The sequence below is a fragment of the Canis lupus genome, chromosome 10, assembly GCF_048164855.1.
Source record: "Canis lupus baileyi chromosome 10, mCanLup2.hap1, whole genome shotgun sequence".
NCBI classification, from domain to species: Eukaryota; Metazoa; Chordata; class Mammalia; order Carnivora; family Canidae; genus Canis; species Canis lupus.
The window spans coordinates 18123119-18144506 of NC_132847.1; the positions used below are offsets into that span (position 1 = coordinate 18123119).

General features: G+C 39.8%; 1 protein-coding gene across 11 annotated transcripts in view; it reads left to right on the top strand.

The window, feature by feature from the left end:
* Nucleotides 1-21388, top strand: part of CCDC192 (coiled-coil domain containing 192) — a 215738-nt gene that overhangs the window by 151142 nt on the left and 43208 nt on the right. The window contains exons 8-9 of one of the 11 annotated variants that reach the window (XM_072840861.1): nucleotides 3216-3339; nucleotides 4858-5182. The exons of 9 other annotated variants lie outside the window; for them this stretch is intronic. In XM_072840861.1, the coding sequence (XP_072696962.1) occupies nucleotides 3216-3339; nucleotides 4858-5077 (344 nt within the window). In that variant the 3' untranslated portion in view covers nucleotides 5078-5182. Of the gene's footprint in view, nucleotides 1-3215; nucleotides 3340-4857; nucleotides 5183-21388 lie in introns of those variants that run through there. One more of the 11 variants, XM_072840867.1, reaches the window with a different exon arrangement.

Here is a 21388-nt window from a genome sequence, read left to right on the forward strand (position 1 = left end):
TATGCCATTATTCTTACTCCGGCTTCCTTTATTACTCATGAATAATTCTGGAAAAAGAGGAGGATCGTGGAAATAAATGGAGGAGGAGAAGGTAGGCGATGTGGTGGCTTCAGGGAGTGAGACACGTCCAGCATCCTGGCCACATGGTAAACCTTTAAAATGAGTTTGCTATTAATTTTCTATTTTGAATAGCGCTTTCCCAGGGTTGAAATGGCATGTAACACAGTCATCTTGAAACACATGCTGAAGGGCAATTTGTTTTTCTCTTCCCACAGAATATAATGATAACTTATGAATTGGCTTTTACCACCATGAAAAGTTAGAGAATAAAATCCATCCAAGGATATTATCCATTTAAAGGTCTTTATTCTAGGGCATCATAGCCAGATTTCAAGATAGTTGCATAACAAGAAGCTGATAATGATTGTACATCACTTTGGAGAAAGTTCTCTAGTTCACCTGAGAGAAGCTTTCAACTTCTCAACCCTATTTTGAATCTAGTGAATAAAAGATCTTATTGCAAGGTATATAAATCTCATTGTTGACAAAAGTATCATTCGCTGCCTAATAACAATTGTGTCCCTTTGATATTTTAGTACGCCAAAATTAAAATAACACAGAAGTACCAGGACTCTAATGATTTGAGAGTGCTTAGAAAACATGAAATCCCACCTTCTTTGTCCATTTTATCTCTATATTTGTTGTTTTTTCTTAAAGCTACCAGTACAGAAAAAAACATAAAACCCTAACGTATGGTGAATAGATATAAATTTAAATAAAGACAGGTATTCTAAGGTCATTTATGAATGAAAACAGTGACTCTTTGGACCTATATGTTGCTTCTCTTATTTGGTGGAAAACTGAACTGACTTAAATAATTGCGCTTTCTTGCTCTGCCTTTGCTCCCACGTTCCTCAACCTGAATTCAATAGCTCAAGAGATTGTTAAAGTACTTGTGGCCCCAGAGTCATATTAGTTTTCATTCTCAGAGACTTTGGTCACCTTGTCCTACCTCTCAATACACTTGAAAGTAAAGCCTGCAAAGATGTTGGTAACTTTAACACACAATGACCTCCATTTAACCACACAACAAATAGGACTGACCCACCTCCCACACACACATTCCTAGACTAGAACAACACCCTTTCCCCAGTTATCTTGTGTCCTTTTATAAAATGTTTGTTTTCAGTTCTCAGATCTCTGTTTGCAAATGACAGATGTCCCAGTCATAACAGCTTAAGGAGAAAGGGTGATTTATTGGCACAAGTGTAAACAAACTAAGAAAGGGCATGCTATGAGCCATATAGTCCAGTGGATACAGTCTCAGATACCATCAGAACACTGTCTCTCATCTCTGCTTCTCTCTTCATTGAGACTTCATTCTCTCAAATGAGATGTCAGAAGAGACTGGAAACATGGCCATTAGCAACTATGGGCTGCCCTCATCTTCCCTCCAGAGAGAAAAGAAGGCATTTTTCCACTAACTCCAGTTATAAAAAGTACAATAAAGCACTCTGTCCTGGCTTGGGTTGGGCACCCATGTGAGGACATGAACCAGTCTGTGGCCAGAGGTGAGGAACTATGGTTGGACAGGCTTCAGTCATGCACCTGCCACTGGGGGTGGGGTAGAGGGAAATCAGAGTGGAAAAGAAGAAGGTTCTGACTGGCAGTTCCCACTAGAAATACAGGGCTGGATTTGGAAAGAAGCACTTCCTTCAAGGAAGAGGTAATCCATTACTAGAAAGAAAGAGTGAGGGACAAAATCAACTTGTCCAAAACACTCTCAACTAGTGGTCAAGTTAAAATAAAATGTAATGTTTAATGAGTCACCCATCCATGAGTATTTGCATTTTTTAAATAGATTCTTCTTGATGAACAAAAGACCTTCATAATCCAGGAAATAAATGTCCAATGGTATAATTTCAGACCTCATAAAAATAGACAGTGAACCACTTTGAGAAAGGAGTCCCCTTCCAGCCTCCATCAAGTGATATCATGATTGCCTAGTCTGAGGGCTTGCCTTTTGCAACAATTGGAATTGCAAGAGGGAAAAAAATTTTATTCTAAATGACATGATACCGGAATTAACATAAAGCTATTTTTCTGTTATGGTTACAGATTGATGCCTATAGTTCTGACAAGCAGATTAAGATATTTCCAGATAAATTAGAATATCTTTTACCCAAATGTGCATTTTTTTCTTTGTTTGGTTCATTTTTCTAAGTCTATATTTTTAGGTTGCCATTCAGCTTCTCTGATCCAGAGGGATATTCCAGAATATCAGGAATACCTTTAAGCATATTCACATTGACGAGCAGTGAGCTACCGAACTTTTCCTTTTCATATAAACACAGTAAACTACTTCACTGGCTATGTACTTAAATTACCTCCAAGGAAATAAATGATTTAAGTCAATGGAAAGTTCAACTGAAAAGAAAAACACTTTTATTATAAAACTGGCACAGCAGGAAACTTACTTACAGCCTGAGTGTTGTTTGTTGATTTTGCTTTGTGCAAATAATCACAGCCCAAGGCAGATTTCTTCCGTCATTTCCACAGCCTGCACTCCAAGGGCTTATTGCTTTATTTACTACCATAATTCAGTGAAGTGTCTATTGTACCCATTTAGAGTCACCTTCTGGTAAACCTTAGTAAGCAGGAAACTAAGGTTAAATTTCAAAAACTGTCTCTGCTTCCTTTGACTTAAAGTTACTCTGCATAAGACATTTGTGACTAACTCATTGTTGGGACATGAGCATTAAGTCACTTGCCGTGAGGAAAGCTCCTACCTTTGACCCGAACATCAGGGGCCTGGTTGATAGATTTCAAGCAAGTGTACAAAGCACTCTTTTGAATTTCTTTTCCTTTTAATTCTTTCCTCCTAATATGCATAGCTAGTATACCAAATAAGGTATCTAGCTCCGACATGCAAGTTCCCACTGCCCCAGTGACAGCCATATCAACTCTAAATTATCTTTTGGTTTTATTTCTGTTAAGAAGATACTCCCAGTTAGTGCAGGTATATCCCAGGGGAAGCTGATTCAGAACTCAGAGTGCATTCTTTTCTGGGAGGCATGGACAAGGACTGACATTTTGGTAATTTTCAGTGGCACAAGACAGTTTTTAAACACTGTTAATTTTAAGAATTAGACTACTGCTGTTCTATATTGTTTTAAAAAAATCTGGAAATTTATCTCTTTGTCAACATCCCACAGCAAACCGTGATCAATATTTCAAGAGTATCTTTTATCATGATGTCTCCTCCCCTCCCCTGAGGACTCAGCCCTCCTATTTTCTCTCCTCCCGCAAACTCACTCAGGATCAAAGCTCCTATTGCATGTAGGTGTCAAAAAACTGGGATTTGAGGTGATAAGAACGTTCTGGAATTAAACAGGGACAGTGGTTGCACAACATTGTTAAGATAGAAAAATGAATGAATCGTACACTTTAAGTTGGTTAACATGGTGTATTTTATGTGAATTTTGTCTCAACTGGGGAGAAAAAACTGTGATTAAAATGATCCTCACTAGGATGTAATGACTAACACCCTGTCAGGTTTAAGTGCATTTTAATGAGAGTGCTTTGGGCCCACATAAAATCTTAACTTGGTAGAGTTCCAAGCATTTAGAGAGAGGTCATATTCCTATTTACTGGAGTAAGGCCAATCTTGTGTAGTTGTCCATTTGTGTCTAGGTTTTCTCAGCAATGTCATCCTGTCCTCTTGACTTTCTCTAAGTCTAGCACTTTGAAAGTCTTCCTCAGACTAAGAATCAAATACTTGATCAATAGCTCTGTGTGCAACCCTCTTTCACCACTGAACACAGATATTTATCCTACCAGAATTTTCAAAGAAAGTAACAAGGAAGGCCTTGGGATTTCATTGTTTCAAATGCTGGGACCTTGTCAAAATGCACTGTTCACCCATTTCATCAGGCTGCACAGGGTTTGGTCTGATACCTGGGCAAAGCATGAACAGGCAGCCTGTACTTCTCTACTGCTGCCAAGGCTGTGACTGCCTTGACAGAAGGTGACAACAACTTAGGAAAACAAAATGTGGAGATTTCCCCCTCAAACATACATATTATTATGCCAACATCTGCGGAAAAGGGGTTTCTATAAAGCATTCTTATTGAGAGCAGCCTGGGTGGCTCAGCGGTTTAGCGCCCCCTTCAGCCCAGGGCGTGATCCTGGAGATCAAGGATGGAGTCCCACGTGGGGCTTCCTGCATGGAGCCTGCTTCTCCCTATGTCTCTGCCTCTCTCTCTCTCTCTCTCTCTCTCTCTCTCTGTGTGTGTCTCTCATGAATAAATAGTAAAATCTTAAAAAAAATAAGCATTCCTATTGAATCCTCAAATAATAGAAGCTATTTCAAGGTGGGATATTTTACATGTAGACCAAGAAACAACAGTAATTAAGAATAGGGACAATGAGAGTATAGGAATGGTAACTTCAAGATGTGCTAAGTATAAGAAGTTCCTAAGGAGTTCTAATATTTACCTCATAGGTAAATTTGTCTATTTGTCTTTATAATATCTAAGTCTCATTCAGAGATTGCCTGTCAGTTTGTTTCTTCCTTTGTCCTCCAAAGTCTTTCTGAAATAGTGTGGCTTCCTGAAATGGAGTCCCACAGCCAAAGTCTGATTTCAGAAGTTCCCTCAAGGATAAGCAACTGCTCCAGGAGTCCCTGCAAAGCTTAGGGGTGTATTTCATGAAGATCCTGAGAAATGTTATTCACTATATGCAAATTTAGGGTGGTTCTAATTTTCAAAAGGACATCCTAGAAACCTCTAGGCCTGAAAATCACTCATGTGAAAATTAGGTGTTGCCTAATTTGCCTAGAATTTTGTTGGTTGCCAGGGACAAAGACCAAAATGGAACAAGTGTAAGCAGAAAAGCAGCAAGAAGGCTGAGACACAGGACATGGACTGCTCATTTGGCTCCTCTTTGCTACTGGTCCTACTTGAGCTACTGCATGCACAGACCAGAAAAGACACCCTGGCTGCCTCGGTCTATAGTGGACATCTGTTTCTGCCTGCTCAGAACCACTTCCCTCTTTCTTTTGGTGCAAGAAGCATGATTTTCTGTGGGGAAAGAGTTCCTCTCCCATTTTCTGAAGTTCTATGGGATTGTTCACCACAATGTCCCTTCCTCCTTGGCCCAGGGGAAACCTTGTGACTAGTTATCTTACTCCCATTCCAAGTCTTTTTTTTTTTTTTTTTTTGCATTAAGTAGTCAGTGTTGGCTTATAATACTTGCAACAAAGAACTTTATACCCGACTCCAGGGAACAGAACTTCTTTCTCACAGAATCTATTCAGAGTCTCACAGAAGGAATTTGATCAACCACGATTGTGTCACATTCTAACCCATGGATCAATTGCTGTGGCCAAGGCAGTGGGATGCTAGAAGGACCACACCTGTGTCATGAGCCAGAAGTCAAGGACTACATGTTATCAGATAAAAAGAAAATGGGAAAACTTTCTGGACAAAAAACAAAAATACCTCTCACTGACCTCTATTTTTTTTTTAAGATTTTATTTATTTATTTGAGAGAGAGAGAGAGAGAGAGAGAGCATGAACAGGGGGAGGGGCAGAGGGAGAAAGACTCCCTAGTGAGTGAGGAACCTGATGTGGGGCTGGATCCCAGAACTCCAGAATCATGCCCTGAGCCAAAGACAGGCACTTAACTGACTGAGCCACCCAGGCATCCCTTAATGCCCTCTTTTATCTATTTTAGTTAAACTTTATAAACTTGAAGAAGATACCCATGAGCTGAAGATCAGTTGTATCTTGTTAAGTAAATACAAAATTTAGGTGCTTTCAATTTCAAACTGCCTATTTAGGCCCTTCCTTTCCAAAAGGCCTGGAAATCTATTTATTTTATAATTAACAAAAGGTAAGAAGATCCATTCTGAAATTTTGGTAGGGGTCCAAAATTTGGACCTTTGCTAGCTATATCAGCTGTGGGAATTCAATGATCTCAAGGTCTCCTCCCTCCTTTGTTTGTAAGACTAATTTTGGAATTCTACTATTATCAGGAAATAGGGTCCCTTCCTTCTGTCCATCCCTTAGGAATTTTTTTTTTTTTTTAAGTCGCCTGGCTTCTGTATCCAGAGAAGTTGGATAAAAGGGCAAGCAGCAGTTAATGTCAAACAAGGCACATGGGAATTGGAGCTTGATCAGTTTCAAAGGTTTCCTACTTAACCACGGAGACTGCTATGATCTCTAGGAGAGCATGTGCTGTTTGGCATTGCTGTTAAATAAACCATATTAGAGCTGAGAAGGAAGGTGCTTCCTTCCAAGCAATTTGCAGAGAAGCAGTTGAACGTTCCTTTGTCAAACACCAACAGAGGGACGTTTGTCAACATAAAATGAGTTGGAGAATTTGGGGTTTCAGACAGTTATCAGCCAGCTGGAACACCAATGTAGCTTTTCCTGGTACAAATATCTTGGTGCCCAAATAGAAAAATGTTCTCTCCTGCATTCCCCAGAAACCTCAATATTATTTCACTTATTGACTCAATGTTTCCTGATAGGAGGTTGAAGTAGAGAATAGCTATGTTAGTCATATGAATAAATTTGGAGTAAGTGGATACCTTGGGGAGGCTTGAGCTCATCAAATTGAGAAAGGATACACAGAACAGGATTCCACTGGACAAGTGAGTGCCTTTTGTTTGAAGGCAGAAGATTTCTGGTGTTAGGATAGTGTTAGATATTATACTCTTCTACATATATTAGATATATACCCCAATGCACATTGTAGTGGTCTATTAGAATATTTGTTTTTAAAGATACACTGCCTTGGACCAGATTATCTTACTACACTTCTACATTCCTCAATCAAATAAAGCCATAATTTGATGCTGGACAAAAAATATGTAACTAAGAAGAATTTTTTTTAAATTTTTGTGTATATATTTTTTTTTAATTTTTTTTTTAAATTTTTATTTATTTGTGATAGTCACAGAGAGAGAGAGAATGAGGCAGAGACACAGGCAGAGGAGAAGCAGGCTCCATGCACCGGGAGCCCAACGTGGGACTCGATCCCGGGTCTCCAGGATCGCGCCCTGGGCCAAAGGCAGGCGCCAGACCGCTGTGCCACCCAGGGATCCCTTGTGTATATTTTTTATTGGAGTTCGATTTGCCTATATATAGCATAACACCCAGAGCTCATCCCATCAAGTGGCCCCCTCAGGGCCCGTCACCCAGTCACCCCGCCCCCCCCCATGTCCCCTTTCACTACCCCTTGTTCATTTCCCAGAGTTAGGAGTCTCTCATGTTCTGTCATCTTCACTGATATTTCCCACTCATTTTCTATCCTTTCCCCTATAATCCCTTGCACTATTTTTTATATTCCCCAAATGAATGAGAACATATAATGTTTTTCCTTCTCTGATTGAGTTACTTCACTCAGCATAATACTCTTCAGTTCTATCCAGGTTGAAGCAAATGGTGGGTATTCGTCATTTCTAATGGCTGAGTAATATTCCATTGTATACATAGACCACGTTTACTTTATCCATTCATCCATCGATGGACACTGAGGCTCCTTCCACAGTTTGGCTCTTGTGGACATTGCTGCTAGAAACATCAGGGTGCAGGTGTCCTGCCGTTTCACTGCATCTGTTTCTTTGGGGTAAATTCCAGCAGTGCAATTGCTGAGTCATAGGGCAGTTCTGTTTTTAACTCTTTGAGGAACCTCCACACAGTTTTCCAGAGCGGCTGCACCAGTTCACATTCCCACCAACAGGGCAAGAGGGTTCCCCTTTCTCCACATCCTCTCCAATATTTGTGGTTTCCTGTCTGGTTAATTTTCCCCATTCTCACTGGTGTGAGGTGGTATCTCATTGTGGTTTTGATTTGTATTTCCCTGATGGCAAGTGATGCGAAACATTTTCCCATGTGCTTGTTGGCCATGTCTATGTCTTCCTCTGTGAAATTTCTGTTCATGTTTTTTGCCCATTTCATGATTGGATTGTTTGTTTCTTTGATGTTGAGTTTAACAAGTTCTTTATAGATCTTGAATACTAGTCCTTTATCTGATATGTCATTTGAAAATACCTTCTTCCATTCCGTAGGTTGTCTTTTAGTTTTGTTGACTGCTTCTTTTGCTGTGCAGAAGCTTTTTATCTTGATTAAGTCCCAATAGTTCATTTTTGCTCTTGTTTTCCTTCCCTTCATAGATGTATCTTGCAAAAAGTTACTGTGGCCAAGTTCAGATGAGATCGGGCACGTTCAGGGTGGTATGATGTAGACTGTGGCCAAGTTCAAAAAGGGTTATGCCTGTGTTCTCCTCTAGGATTTTGCTGGATTCTTGTCTCACATTTAGATCTTTCATCCATTTTGAGTTTATCTTTGTGTATGGTGAAAGAGAGTGGTCTAGTTTCATTCTTCTGCACATAGCTGTCCAATTTTCCCAGCATCATTTATTAAAGAGACTGTCCTTTTTCCAGTGGATAGTCTTTGCTGCTTTGTTGAATATTAGTTGACCATAGAGTTGAGGGCTCATTTCTGGATTCTCTATTCTGTTCCATTGATCTGTGTGTCTGTTTTTGTGCCAGTACCACAGTGTCTTGATGATCACAGCTTTGTAGTACAACCTGAAATCTGGCATTGTGATGCCCCCGGCTCCGGTTTTCTTTTTTAATATTCCTCTGGCTATTCGTGGTCTTTTCTAATTCCACACAAATCTTAAGATGATTTGTTCCAACTCTCTGAAGAAAGTCCACAGTATTTTGATAGGGATTGCACTGAATGTGGAAATTACCCTGGGTAGCATTGACATTTTCACAATATTAATTCTTCCAATCCATGAGCATGGAATATTTTTCCATCTCTTGGTGTCTTCCTCAATTTCTTTCAGAAGTGTTCTGTAGTCTTTAGGGTATAGATCCTTTATCTCTTTGGTTAGGTTTATTCCTAGGTATCTTATGCTTTTGGGTGCAATTATAAATGGGATTGACTCCTTAATTTCTCTTTCTTCAGTCTCATTGTTAGGGTATAGAAATGCCACTGATTTCTGGGCATTGATTTTGTATCCTGCCTCACTGCTGAATTGCTATATGAGTTCTGCCAATCTTGGGGTGGAGTCTTTTGGGTTTTCTATGTACAGTATCATGTCGTCTGCAAAGAGGGAGAGCTTGACTTCTTCTTTGCCAATTTGAGTGCCCTTTATTTCTTTTTGTTGTCTGATTGCTGAGGCTAGGACTTCTAGTACTATGTTGAATAGCAGTGGTGAGAGTGGACATCCCTGCTGTGTTCCTGATCTTAGGGGAAAGGTTCCTAGTGTTTCCCCATTGAGAATGATATTTGCTGTGGGCTTTTTGTAGATGCTGAGAAATATTCCCTCTATCCCTACCCTCTGAAGAGTTTTGATCAGGAATGGATGCTGTATTTTGTCAAATGCTTTCTCTGCATCTACTGAGAGGATCATATGGGTCTTGTTTTTTCTCTTATTGATATGACCTATCATGTTGATTGCTTTACAAGTATTGAACCAGCCTTGCATCCCGGGGATAAAACCCACTTGGTCAAGGTGAATAATCTTCTTAATGTATTGTTGGATCCTATTGGCTAGTATCTTGTTGAGAATTTTTGCATCTGTGTTCATCAGGGATATTGGTCTATATAATTCTTTTCGGTGGGGTCTTTGTCTGGTTTTGGAATTACGGTGATGCTGGTCTCATAGAATAAATTTGGAAGTATTCCATCCCTTTCTATCTTTCAGAACAGCTTTAGTAGAATAGGTATTGTTTCTTCTTTAAACGTTTGATAGAATTCCTGAGAAACCATCTGGCTCTGGACTTTTGGGTCTTGGGAGGTTTTTGATGAGTACTTCAGCTTCCTTGCTGGTTTTTGGCCTGTTCAGGTTTTCTATTTCTTCCTATTCCAGTTTTGGTAGTTTGTGGTTTTCCAGAAATGCATCCATTTCTTCTAGATTGCCTAATTTATTGGCATATAGCTGCTTATGTTTTTAAAATTGTTTGTATTTCTTTGATATTGGTTGTGATCTCTCCTTTTTCATTTGTGATTTTATTAACTAGAGTCTTTTCTCCTTTGATTTAATAAGGCTGGCTAATGGTTTATCTATCTTATTAATTCTTTCAAAGAACGAACTCCTGGTATTGTTGATCTATTCTACAGTTCCTCTGGTCTCTATTTTATTGAGTTCTGCTCGAATCTTTATTAACTCTCTTCTTCTGCTGGGTGTAGGTTTTATTTGCTATTCTTTCTCCAGTTCCTTTAGGTGTGAGGTTAGCTTGTGTATTTGAGTTTTTTCCAATTTTTTGAGGGATGCTTGTATTGCGATGTATTTTCCTCTTAGGGCTGCTTTTGCTGTGTCCCAAAGATTTTGAAAGGTTATATCTTCATTTTCATTAGTTTCAATGAATCTTTTTAATTCTCTAATTTCCTGGTTGACCCTTTCATCTTTTAGCAGGATGCTCTTTAACCTCCATGTGTTTGAGTTTCTTCCAAATTTCTTCCTGTGATTGAGTTCTACTTTCATCATACATCTTCTTTGGGGATGTTGTACTAAGAATATCTGTCATTTACAGGAAGTGCCATGTTGAAGTCTCCCAGTATTAGTGTATTATTATCTAAGTATGTCTTTACTTTAGTTTTTAATTGATTGATATATTTGGCAGCTCCCACATTAGGGGCATCAATATTCATGATTGTTAGGTCCTCTTTTTGGATAGATCCTTTAAGTATGATATAGTGTGCCTCTTCATCTCTTACTACAGTTTTTGGGATAAACTGTAATTTATCTGATATGAGGATGGCTACCCCAGCTTTCTTTTTTTTGTTGTTGTTGTTTTTTTTTGTTTTTGTTTTTGTTTTGTTTTTTTTCTACCCCAGCTTTCTTTTGAGGACCATTTGAATGGTAAATGGTTCTCCAACCTTTCATTTTCAGGCTGGAGGTGTCCTTTGGTCTATGAGTCTCTTGTAGACAGCAAATAGATGGGTCTTGCTTTTTTATCCACTCTTAAATTCTGCGTCTTTTGATGGGATCATTTAGCCCATTCACATTTAGAGTTACTATTGAAAAATATGAATTTAGTGTCATCGTAATACCTATTCAATCACTGTTTTTGTGAATTATTTCTTTGAGCTTCCTCTTTCTTTTACAGGGTCCCCCTTAATATTTCTTGCAGAGCTGGTTTGGTGGTCACATATTCTTTCAGTTTCTGCCTATCTTGGAAGCTCTTAATCTCTCCTTCTATTCTGAATGACAGCCTGGCTCAATAAAATATTCTTGGCTGGATGTTCTTCTCATTTAGGACCCTGAATATATCTTGTCAGCCCTTTTGGCCTGCCAGGTCTCTGTGAAGAGGTCTGCTGTTAATCTGATATTTCTCACCATATAAGTTAAGAATTTCTTGTCTCTTGCTGCTTTAAGGATTTTCTCTTTATCTTTGGAATTTGCAAGTTTCACTATTAAATGTCGAGGTGTTGAATGGTTTTTATTGATTTTACAGAGGGACTTCTCTATCTCCTGGCTCAGAATGCCTGTTTCCTTCCCCAAATTAGGGAAGTTCTCAGCTATGATTTGTTCAAATATGTTTTCTGGCCCTCTGTCCTTCTTGGTGCCCTCTGCAACCCCAATTATACATAGATTTTTTTCCTTCTGAGGCTGTTATTTATTTCCCTTAACCATTCTTCATGGCCTTTTAATTGTTTTTCTCTTTTTTCCTCAGCTTTCTTCCTTGCCATGAACTTGTCTTCTGTCATTCACTCTTTCTTCTACCATTAACCCTCATCGTTAGGACCTCCAGTTGGGATTGCATCTCATTTAATTGACTTTTAATTTCAGCCTGATTAGATCTAAATTCTGTAGTCATGAAGTCTCTTGATTCCTTTATGCCTTTTTCCAGAGCCACCAGTAGCTTTATAATTGTGCTTCTGAATTGGCTTTCTGACATCGAATCGAAATCCAAAATCTGTAACTCTGTGGCAGAGAGTACTGTTTCTGATTCTTCTTTTGTGGTGAGTTCTTCTTTCTAGTCATTTTGCCCAGTGCTCAGTGGCTGTATGAGTGGCCTAAGACAAGAATATCAACCACAACCTAAGTAAATTACCCCCTAGATGATTCTGCCGAGGTCAGAGACCAGAAATTGAAAACAAAGATCAAAATGAAATAAAACAAAAGGACCACTAAAGTGAAAAACATATTTTAAAACAAAGTAGTAAAAAATAAAAGGCCAGGAATCCTAAAGAAGAAGAGAAAAGAAAAACACAAAAAGACATAGAAAAAAGAAAAAGAAAACGAGAAAAAAAAGGTGGGGGCTGGGAGATGGTGGTGGTGATGAAGTTGTAGTGGATGGGGAATGTAGTCTACCTGAGGGGTTTTAGAGGGTGACCCTCTTATTTCTAGTATATTAAATTCTATATGTTAGAAGATGCTCAGTCTCAAATTTATATAAACCACAAATACTTGTAGAAAGCCCCAACATTGGCCACCAAAACATAAATGAGATAAAAGAGGGGGGGCAGAATGGGAATGAGGAATCTCACAGAATGAACCAGCACAATATACCACTTGGTTCTGTGTACATGCTGGTCATGTTTTAGAAGGTATTATCTTGTGCCATTGTAGAACAAAATGAGGCAGAGAAAACAAAAAACATAAAACAAAAAAGCATTATCTTGTATATCTCCCAAAATTAAATTGAACATGTTGAAGGGAATCCAGAAGTGGAAAATATATCTAAGACTTATAATTGTAGAAATATGAAAGTCAAAAAGGAAGAAAGTTAAAAATGAAGAGGTGGTAAAATATTGTAGTTAAGGTGGGAAAAGAGAAAAAATGGATATTTACAGTCTGATATATAAACGAGTTGTACTGGAAAAAGGAAGAAAAAAAGAGAGGTACCCTCTGGTTCTATACACTGTAAATCCCTGCACTTCCCCTGGAGCTTTCCAGCGCTGCTGGGTGGAGAACTTGCCCTTCCCTGTCCTTCCAGCTGGTCTTCTGGGGCGGGGCCTGCTGTGCCGGTTCTCAGGTGTGTGCACCTGGGGAGATGCTCCGCCCCTGCCGGTGCCGGGCTCAGCGGGAGCTGCTGACCCCGTGAGGCCCCGTCCCCTGGCGGCCCCGCCCCTCCCAGGCGCAGGGTGACCCAGGAGGGACAACCCCCCTGGCAGCGGCCGGGTCCCCAGCCCCGGCGTCAGCTCCCGCGGTACCGACCGCAGCTCCCCGTCCGCACTGGCCTGGATGCTCCGGGGCGGGGGGCGCGGCCCCGCACAGCTCGGGGGCGCCCGGCGGCGGCGGCAGGAGCGTCCCCGCCGTCCCGGGCCCTCCCCGCCTCCCCGCCTCCCCGTCCCGGGGGGAGCGCAGGGTCCCGGCCGTGTCCCCCGCGCCCTGGGCTCCGGGGCCTGCGCTGCTGGGGTCGCTCCCGGGGCCGCGGCTCCCGAAGGCAGCAGGGCGCAGCCCCCTCCGCCCGGAGCCCCCGCCCGCCCGCCCGCCCGGCTGCTCCCCGAGGCCCCGCCGGGCGCTCCAGCCCTTTCCCGTGCTCGGCCCGCGGGGTGTGGGGCGCCCTGCCCCGGGCGCACGTCCTGCCAGTGACCCCGGGAGGCTGGAGGCCCCACGGCCCCTCCGCGGCTCCGCCCGGGCTCCCCGCTCAGCGCCTTTCCCTCCAGGAGGACTCCGGGGCGGATTTTTAAAGTTCCTGCTTGTCCGGGGCGGGGCCTCCCTGTGCGGGGGCTTTCGCTGCCTGGCCTAAGCCCGGCTCCTCGAGGGGGCCCCCCCCACTGGATTCTTTTTAATTTTTTTTCCGCCTTACTATTTTGTTAAAAGAGAAAACCCTTTTCTCTATAGCATTCCAGCTGTTCTCTAAATCTCAGGTCGAATTCATAGGTTTTCAGGATGATTTGAAAGTTACCTAGGTAAGTTGGTGGGGCCAGGTGAGTTGGGGACCCCACTCCTCCACCATCTTGCCCTCCCCCAACTAAGAAGAATTCAAGAGTGCATGCCAGAGGTGGCTGGGTAGCTCAGTCAGTTAAGCATCTGCCTTTGGCTCAGGTCACAACCTCAAGGTTCTGGGATTGAGACACACATCTGGCTCCCAGCTCAGGGGGATGTCTGCTTCTCCCTATGCTCCTGCTCCTTCTCTCTCTCTCTCTCTCTCTCTCTCTCTCTCTCTCACATACATACATACATACATACATAAAATCTTTTTTTTTTAAAAAGTGAATCAAGAGGAACAACATTATTCCTGATTTGCTTAATAGGCAATTGGATATAGGAGAAATATGTTAATTATGCTGGCATAATGATTCCTGTAAGATCTGAGAATGTTCTTGCTCTTCTATAGATACTTTCTTTAATCCCAAAAATTATAGCTGAGAATGTTGCTCTGATTTTCCAGTAAGACCTAGAAGTCCTGCAGGCCAAGCTGTCATCTCAACCTAGGCCCACTGTTAGAATATCTGCTCAACAAAGATGGTCTAGACATGATCCAAGGGCCCATTTCTTTCATTGGCTCTCCCTAACGAATAAGGAAAGAGCTCTGTTCCCACTCCAGGGGATTTTGAATAGGACTTGACAAACAAAGGTGGGTAGAGCCCTCAGACATAACTAATCTTGAATTGTTATCAAGTGATCAATTATAAATTCAAAAGGTGAAATTTCTGAGGCCAAGGAAATAAAAGGATACAAAACAGATGGTGGCAAGGTACATGTATGTTTCATGAATGGACAGAAACAAGAATTATAAATTATGAGTCCTCAAAGGCAGAAAAAGCACTTACAAGACTGAGGTCAATAGGATAAAACCTTCCTAGTTGTATAGAATCCTACCATTACCTTCATTCTTATATTCCTAAATTTACAAGGTAAATAGGCAATAAAATTTTTATTACACTGAGCTATGTATAAGAGGATTCTGACTTCAAGTAAAAGTCTCATCCTCTAAACTGATCCCAATAGGTCAACAACCTATTTGATAGAGTCCCTTCCAGTCTCTTTATCCCAACTGACCACAGAAACAATTTTCATGGCACTTTAGGGTAAATCTAATCTATAAGAGTGCCAAAATGTTTGGGCTTATCCCAGGTTGCTAAGTAACTTTTTGATAAAAGGTAGTTAATTTTCGATATGCTCTTATTTTATTTTTTGTAAGGTATGCCACAACCAGATACTACTCATTTTCATTTAAAGTTACATATAATGTTAATTCATATAAAATTTTATTTACCATCTTTCAAGGACTACCTGGAGTTTTAAAAGGAGAATTATTGGGATCCCTGGGTGGCGCAGTGGTTTGGCGCCTGCCTTTGGCCCAGGGCGCGATCCTGGAGACCCGGGATCGAATCCCACATCAGGCTCCTGGTGCATGGAGCCTGCTTCTCCCTCTGCCTGTGTCTCTGCCTCTCTCTCTCTCTCTGTGACTATCATAAATAAATAAATAAAAAAGGAGAATTATTTTAAAATATACTTTTCATTTCAAAGTTTTAATATCTCACAGATCTGGAGAGATCATATTACTAGAACTAAAAATCAAGATACCAACTGACACAAGATCTAGCATATAAATTTACATTCATACTCAAAATTTTTGAAATCAGGGAGTGTCTGGGTGACTCAGTCAGTTAAGCACCTGCCTTCAGCTCAGGTCATGATCCCAGGGTGCTGAGATTGCCCTGTCACCTCTAGCTTCCTGCTCAGCAGAGTGTCTTCTTCTCCCTCACCCTCTGCCCCCACCCCTTCTCGTGCTCCTGTGCTCTATCTAGCTCTCAAATAAATAAATCAAATCTTTAACAAAAACTATTTGAAATCAGGATTGTGCTACAGAATCTCAGATATATTATCACTAAGAGTTTTAAAAAATTTTCATGAGATACTGTAAATGCCACATTTATCTGATTGATTTTACTTGTAGATCTTAGCAGCAAAGAGTCATGGGCTCTTAGAAGAGAAAGTTAGTGGAGTGTAATTAGCACCACAAATCCAGGAGACTGTCAGGAGACACTGAGGGAAACATAGAGCCGCCTACTCTGAAAGTGAGACATAGGGCTTATCTTTCATTAATTGTCTCCTAAGAAAATATTAGAACTAGACTTTATATAATCCATCTATCTTAATGCTATAAACATTTCCAGATGCAAGTAGCTGATCTTTTCTTTTTCATAATCATAACTTTTCCATATAAGTCCCAAGAGCCAGTAATTGAATTTGAGAAAGGATGTCCTTCTTTTGAAGTTACTTTTGATCTAAGGCCAAAGGAAAGTAATTTATTTAGCAGAAGCTGTGGGCTCTAAGCAATAATGTATATGTGGGAATATTGGCAAGTGGAATAAAGCACCTTAATTTATTTGTCAATAAAGCAGTACCAAGATGCTAAGAATTCAGTTCAGAATAAATTCTTAAGGAAATGGAAACTGACTTGAGGTTTCCTTTTTTCCTTCCCCATGAGCACATGCTGATGAACACTCTTATTTACGTTATATAAAAAGGCTTTGGTCCTTTAAAAACATTCCCAAAGAAAAGTGATAGACCTGCAGTCTTTTATTGCCTCAATGACATCAGCTTACCTTTTGGTTAATTTAAAGTAATAAATAAATACTCTTACCCTTTCTTAATGACTGGTTTCACATATGTATTTCTATTTTGGTGAAATTTTATTTATATTATTCCTAGAGTTATTACATGCATCCATTATTAAAAAAAAACTAGATTGAACTTCAAATCACGGGAGGGAAAAACATAATGAAAAGTTAACACTAGAGAAATAAAATCTACATTAAATGAGCAGAATTCGAACCTAATTGAAATACGACAACCATATGCAGCAACTAGGAATGTTTCCTAAAGTACCATTCTGCTTGGGACCTAAAGGCTTTGCACTAGCCACTTCCTCTTTCTAAGGTGCCATAACCTTTTACCCCAATCCTTATCCTCACCCTCTTCTGTCTTCTGATCCTTCTTCAGAACCTCTTTCGCAACTATTTCCACCACCACTACCATCTCCCCACCCACTCTTTGGTCTTCCCATGACTTAGGAAACCAAAAAATCTTAAGTATACCAAAATCATAACATCTATTATAAGTATCTTTTTGTTTATTCTTTCTTTTTTCACCAACAGACTGGAGATTTCTTAAAGAGAAACAAGAGATGGAGTCTTATTTTTCTTTGTATGCACAGCCTAGCACAGTGTCTGATGCTTGATGGTCATGAAATGTTGGATGGATGGATACTGAATAAAACTTAATGGGATCCTGTCCTGGTGTTGTATTGCTTAATATGTTTATGAATTGCTAGGTGATGGAATGAGATTACTTATTAAGTTAAATATTCTAAACCAATCCACGTGACAGATTTACCAGGGGACAAATTATACTTTCAGATTGCCAGTGATACCTATGGAGTTGCTAGCACAGCTACCGGCTCCCAGGTTGAAGTAGATTATCAAATCCTGGGATTGATTTGAACTATTACTTGTTGTTCTGCACATAATAGGTTGATTCTGACTTATCTCCAAATGTGTTATTTTGTGATTTTTCACTTTACCATTTCAACTATTACCAATGCCGTGTACATATAGTTAGATGGCTTAAAATCTGGCACCCATAATTCAAGTCAGAGATTTGTCATTAAATTGGCCAATCCTGTAAAACTGAACTGACCATTAGTTCCAAAGTCCTTTATATCTACTCTTTAAACTGGCTGGTCTCCCTGCCCTACTTAGCACTTTGGACCAGTACCTAGCATTCTTGTGTTGGCCATAGTCTATGTCTTGAGCCACTCTAACTCTCACCAGCATGCGGACCACTTCCTGAATTCTTCCTGACATCCTCTGGCTTTATCACTGGTCAGTAATCTTATGATTATTTATTTGGTTTCAGTACATCAGGTGACATCTTGGGTTCTCACTCATTTAGTGACTGACCAATATATCCCTTGATGTATATCTGCTTCCAGACATTTATTTAGATAATATCCAGACAGATTATAGAAAGATATTCAGGTAATATCCTGCCTAATCCTCACACAGGTTAGAATTCTCTCCCCTGTGGCATGATGTTCCCATCAAGTTAGTTTGGTTTCCACAGATACCAAGATCTCTTAGAAATTTAACCTTCAGTGGTCTGGCTCAAGTCAACTGCTGCTTACTTTCATTTAGATCATGATTATCTAATCCCTGTTCTTTCACCAATGGTCTTGTTTCTTTTATTCAAATATCTCAGCACTTTACATTAAAGGAAGAATAATTATGTACTGTTTTAGTTAATATCATTCTCATAGTCAGAAATACTTCAATGGCTTCCCATTGCCTGTGAAATAAAATTCATATTTTTTTAGCTGACATTCAGAGCCCTCCATGAATTGGCCTCAGCTTATGTTTTTTTTTTTTTTTTAATTTTATTTATTTACTCATGAGAGACACACAGAGAGAGGCAGAGACACAGGCAGAGGGAGAAGCAGGCTCCATGCAGGGAGCCCGATGCGGGACTTGATCCCAGTAATCCGGTATCACGCCCTGAGCCAAAGGCAGGTGCTCAACCACTGAGCCACCCGGGTGTCCCTCAGTTTATCTTTCTACTCATATTCCCTCTCTCCATCACTTGCCTGACAAAACCTCTGATGGAAGCCCTCTATCTCTGTTCTCCACTCCTGCCAACAAAGTAACAAAACCTGCCTGATTGGTTTTACTTTGCATGATTATAGACCTCAGATGAGCATTTAACTTTACCCAGCAAAACTGCCAGAAACTTTTTTTCAGGAAGCTACTTTCTCACTCCCCAAAACAACTGTCTGTAACCCTCTTATCTCTTCTCAAACTGCTCCGCTCCTCCACGTTACACCCAACTGATGACCTCACCTATAATTCACTGAGAATACACAAGTCGTCAAAAGGGGATTCTCTCATCTTTCCACTGCCAAATCTAAATTCTTGCTTCATATTGTCACATGTGTTCTCCTGATTGCTTTTTCTTATCAGTGGAAAAAGTGTTCCTCCTCCCATTCAAGGTTCCACCCTCCTACTAGTATCCTGACCTTGTGGTTCTCACCTTCCTGGGTATGTCACCTATTTACCCTACTTCACACTTGCATCACGTACTCTTATTTTCCAGCTCATTCCTATCTGCATAGAAACATGTTGGTAACTCACATCCCTGCAAAAACTTTCTCTGATTTCTCATCACTCAGTACCTTTTTCCCACTCTGATTCTAAGGTAAACAACTCCACACAGTTTTCACTTCCTCCTCTCCCTCCAATTTGCTGTTTATTCCACGAGTCTTATTCTTTCCATTCTATTTAGATGATGGTGTTCCATTGAAAGTGCTCTAATCAAGGTCCCCAACAATCTTCATGATGCCAGACCCAGTGTTCACTTTGCTATGTTCACCTTCCTTGAATTTGTAGTGTCATGCAACATAAATAACCCCTTCTTTCTTCTTGACACATTTCCATTCATGGAATTCTGGTTTTTCGTCTTCCTTATTAGTTACTTCTTTCTCTAATTTGTTGAAGTCTACTATATAGAATCTCTAAAGATCTTCAAGACTTAGTTCAAGGCCTCTTCTTCTTCTGAGTCTTCAATTTTTCCCTGAATTATTTTGTTCATTCTTGTGGCCTTAAATATCACTGATAGCCTAATAATCTCAACATTTGTATCTCTGGTCCATCTCTTGCTCTTTGAACCCAGATTCATATGTTTTCAGGAGAACTTTTTATATTTCCTCTTGTTTATCTAACCTTCTAACTTAACTCTGCTTCAAACATGGTTTTTTCCTATCTTCTCCCATCTTAGGCAATGGCATTACCACCTACCCGGTTGCTCAAGCTAAATATATTGGTAAGAAGAAAAGTTACAGATTGAGATTATTGCAATAAATAAGTGGAGTTCTATGATATAAAATAAAGGTTGGAATAGAAATGAAAAATATGTTGATGAGGTAGGTAGGTCAGCAAAAATCTCTTTAACAATGAAAGGACAGAGGTACCTGAGTGGCTCAGTGGTTGAGCATCTGCCTTTGGCTCAGGTCGTGATCCTGGGGTCCTGGGAACAAGTCCTGCATCAGGCTCCCCATGGTCCTCCCTCTGTGTATGTCTCTGCCTCTCTGTGTGTCTCTCATGAATAAATAAATAGAATCCTAAAAAAAAAAAGAATAGGAGGATATTTCAACTGAAACATGAATTATAAGAGTCAATCAAGCAGAGAGGCAGAAGAAAAGCACATTCCAAAAGGAAATAGCAAGTTTGGAAATTGTTTCAGAAAAACAGTTTTTTGGATTTTCATAATAGTAACAAGTCTAACATCCATAGAGAGAAGTAAATGAGGGGAAAGTAGCAAAGGGTGAGTGTGTAAAGATAGACAGAGACTAGCTCAAATGTAAGGATTTCAGCAATTCATGTGAGAGGTTGTGGTGACTGGGACCAAAGAAGTAGAATTGAAAAGAACAGATTTTAATTAACGTTTAAAAAATTTTTTGATTGTGGTGTAATACACAAAATATTTGTCATCTTAATTATTGGTAGGTGCACAACTCAGGAGCATTTAATATACTTGCAATGTTGTGTAACCATCACTATTATAGATACTCAAAATTTTTTCATTATTTACAACAAAAATTCTCTTCCTGTTACATAATAACTCATCCTTCCTTCCAGCGCCTGGTAATTTCTACTTTCTGTTTCTATGAATTTGTCCATTTTGGGTACTTCATATAAGTGGAATTATACAGTATTTATTACTCTGTGTTTGGCTTATTTCACTAAACATAATGTTTTCAAGGTTAATCCATATCACAGCAAACATTAAAATGACATTCCTTTTTATGGCTGAATAATATTCCTCATATGTATAAACCATATATTTTATCTATAGTTGGTTTTATCTTTACTTTGGAAATAGAATTCGTGAGATGGGTTGAATTGGATGTGGGAATGGAAATTAAGGTAACAAAGATGATTTCTAGGATTCTAACTTGTGAAAATAAGTTGCAGGAGATTAATTTAATGAAATGAGGAACACTTGAGAAAGACATTCCTTAATCTCAATCAAACTGAATTCATAACCTAGAGGATGGAGGAGAATTCCTGAAGGATGAGGCTTCCATTGAGTCTTAAATGATAAATAGGAAGCCATGTAGAGAGGGATGTATGGGAAGAGGTTGGATACAGAAGAAAATTTTAAAAGAAAGGGTCAAATGATAAAAGTCACAATGGCTTTTGTTTTATTTCTTTTATCTGGAATATCTTTCCCTAATTCCTCATGTTCCTTCCAAAATTGTCCTGATCTTCAAGTCCCAGGTGAAATGCCAGCTCTTCAGACCTCCAGAGGCACTTACTTATGTTCTTTTGATGGCTTTTACCCTTTTATGGCTTATGTAACAATTTTTGTCCATTTCTTACCTATTAAACCATAAGACCTTTAAAGGAATTGT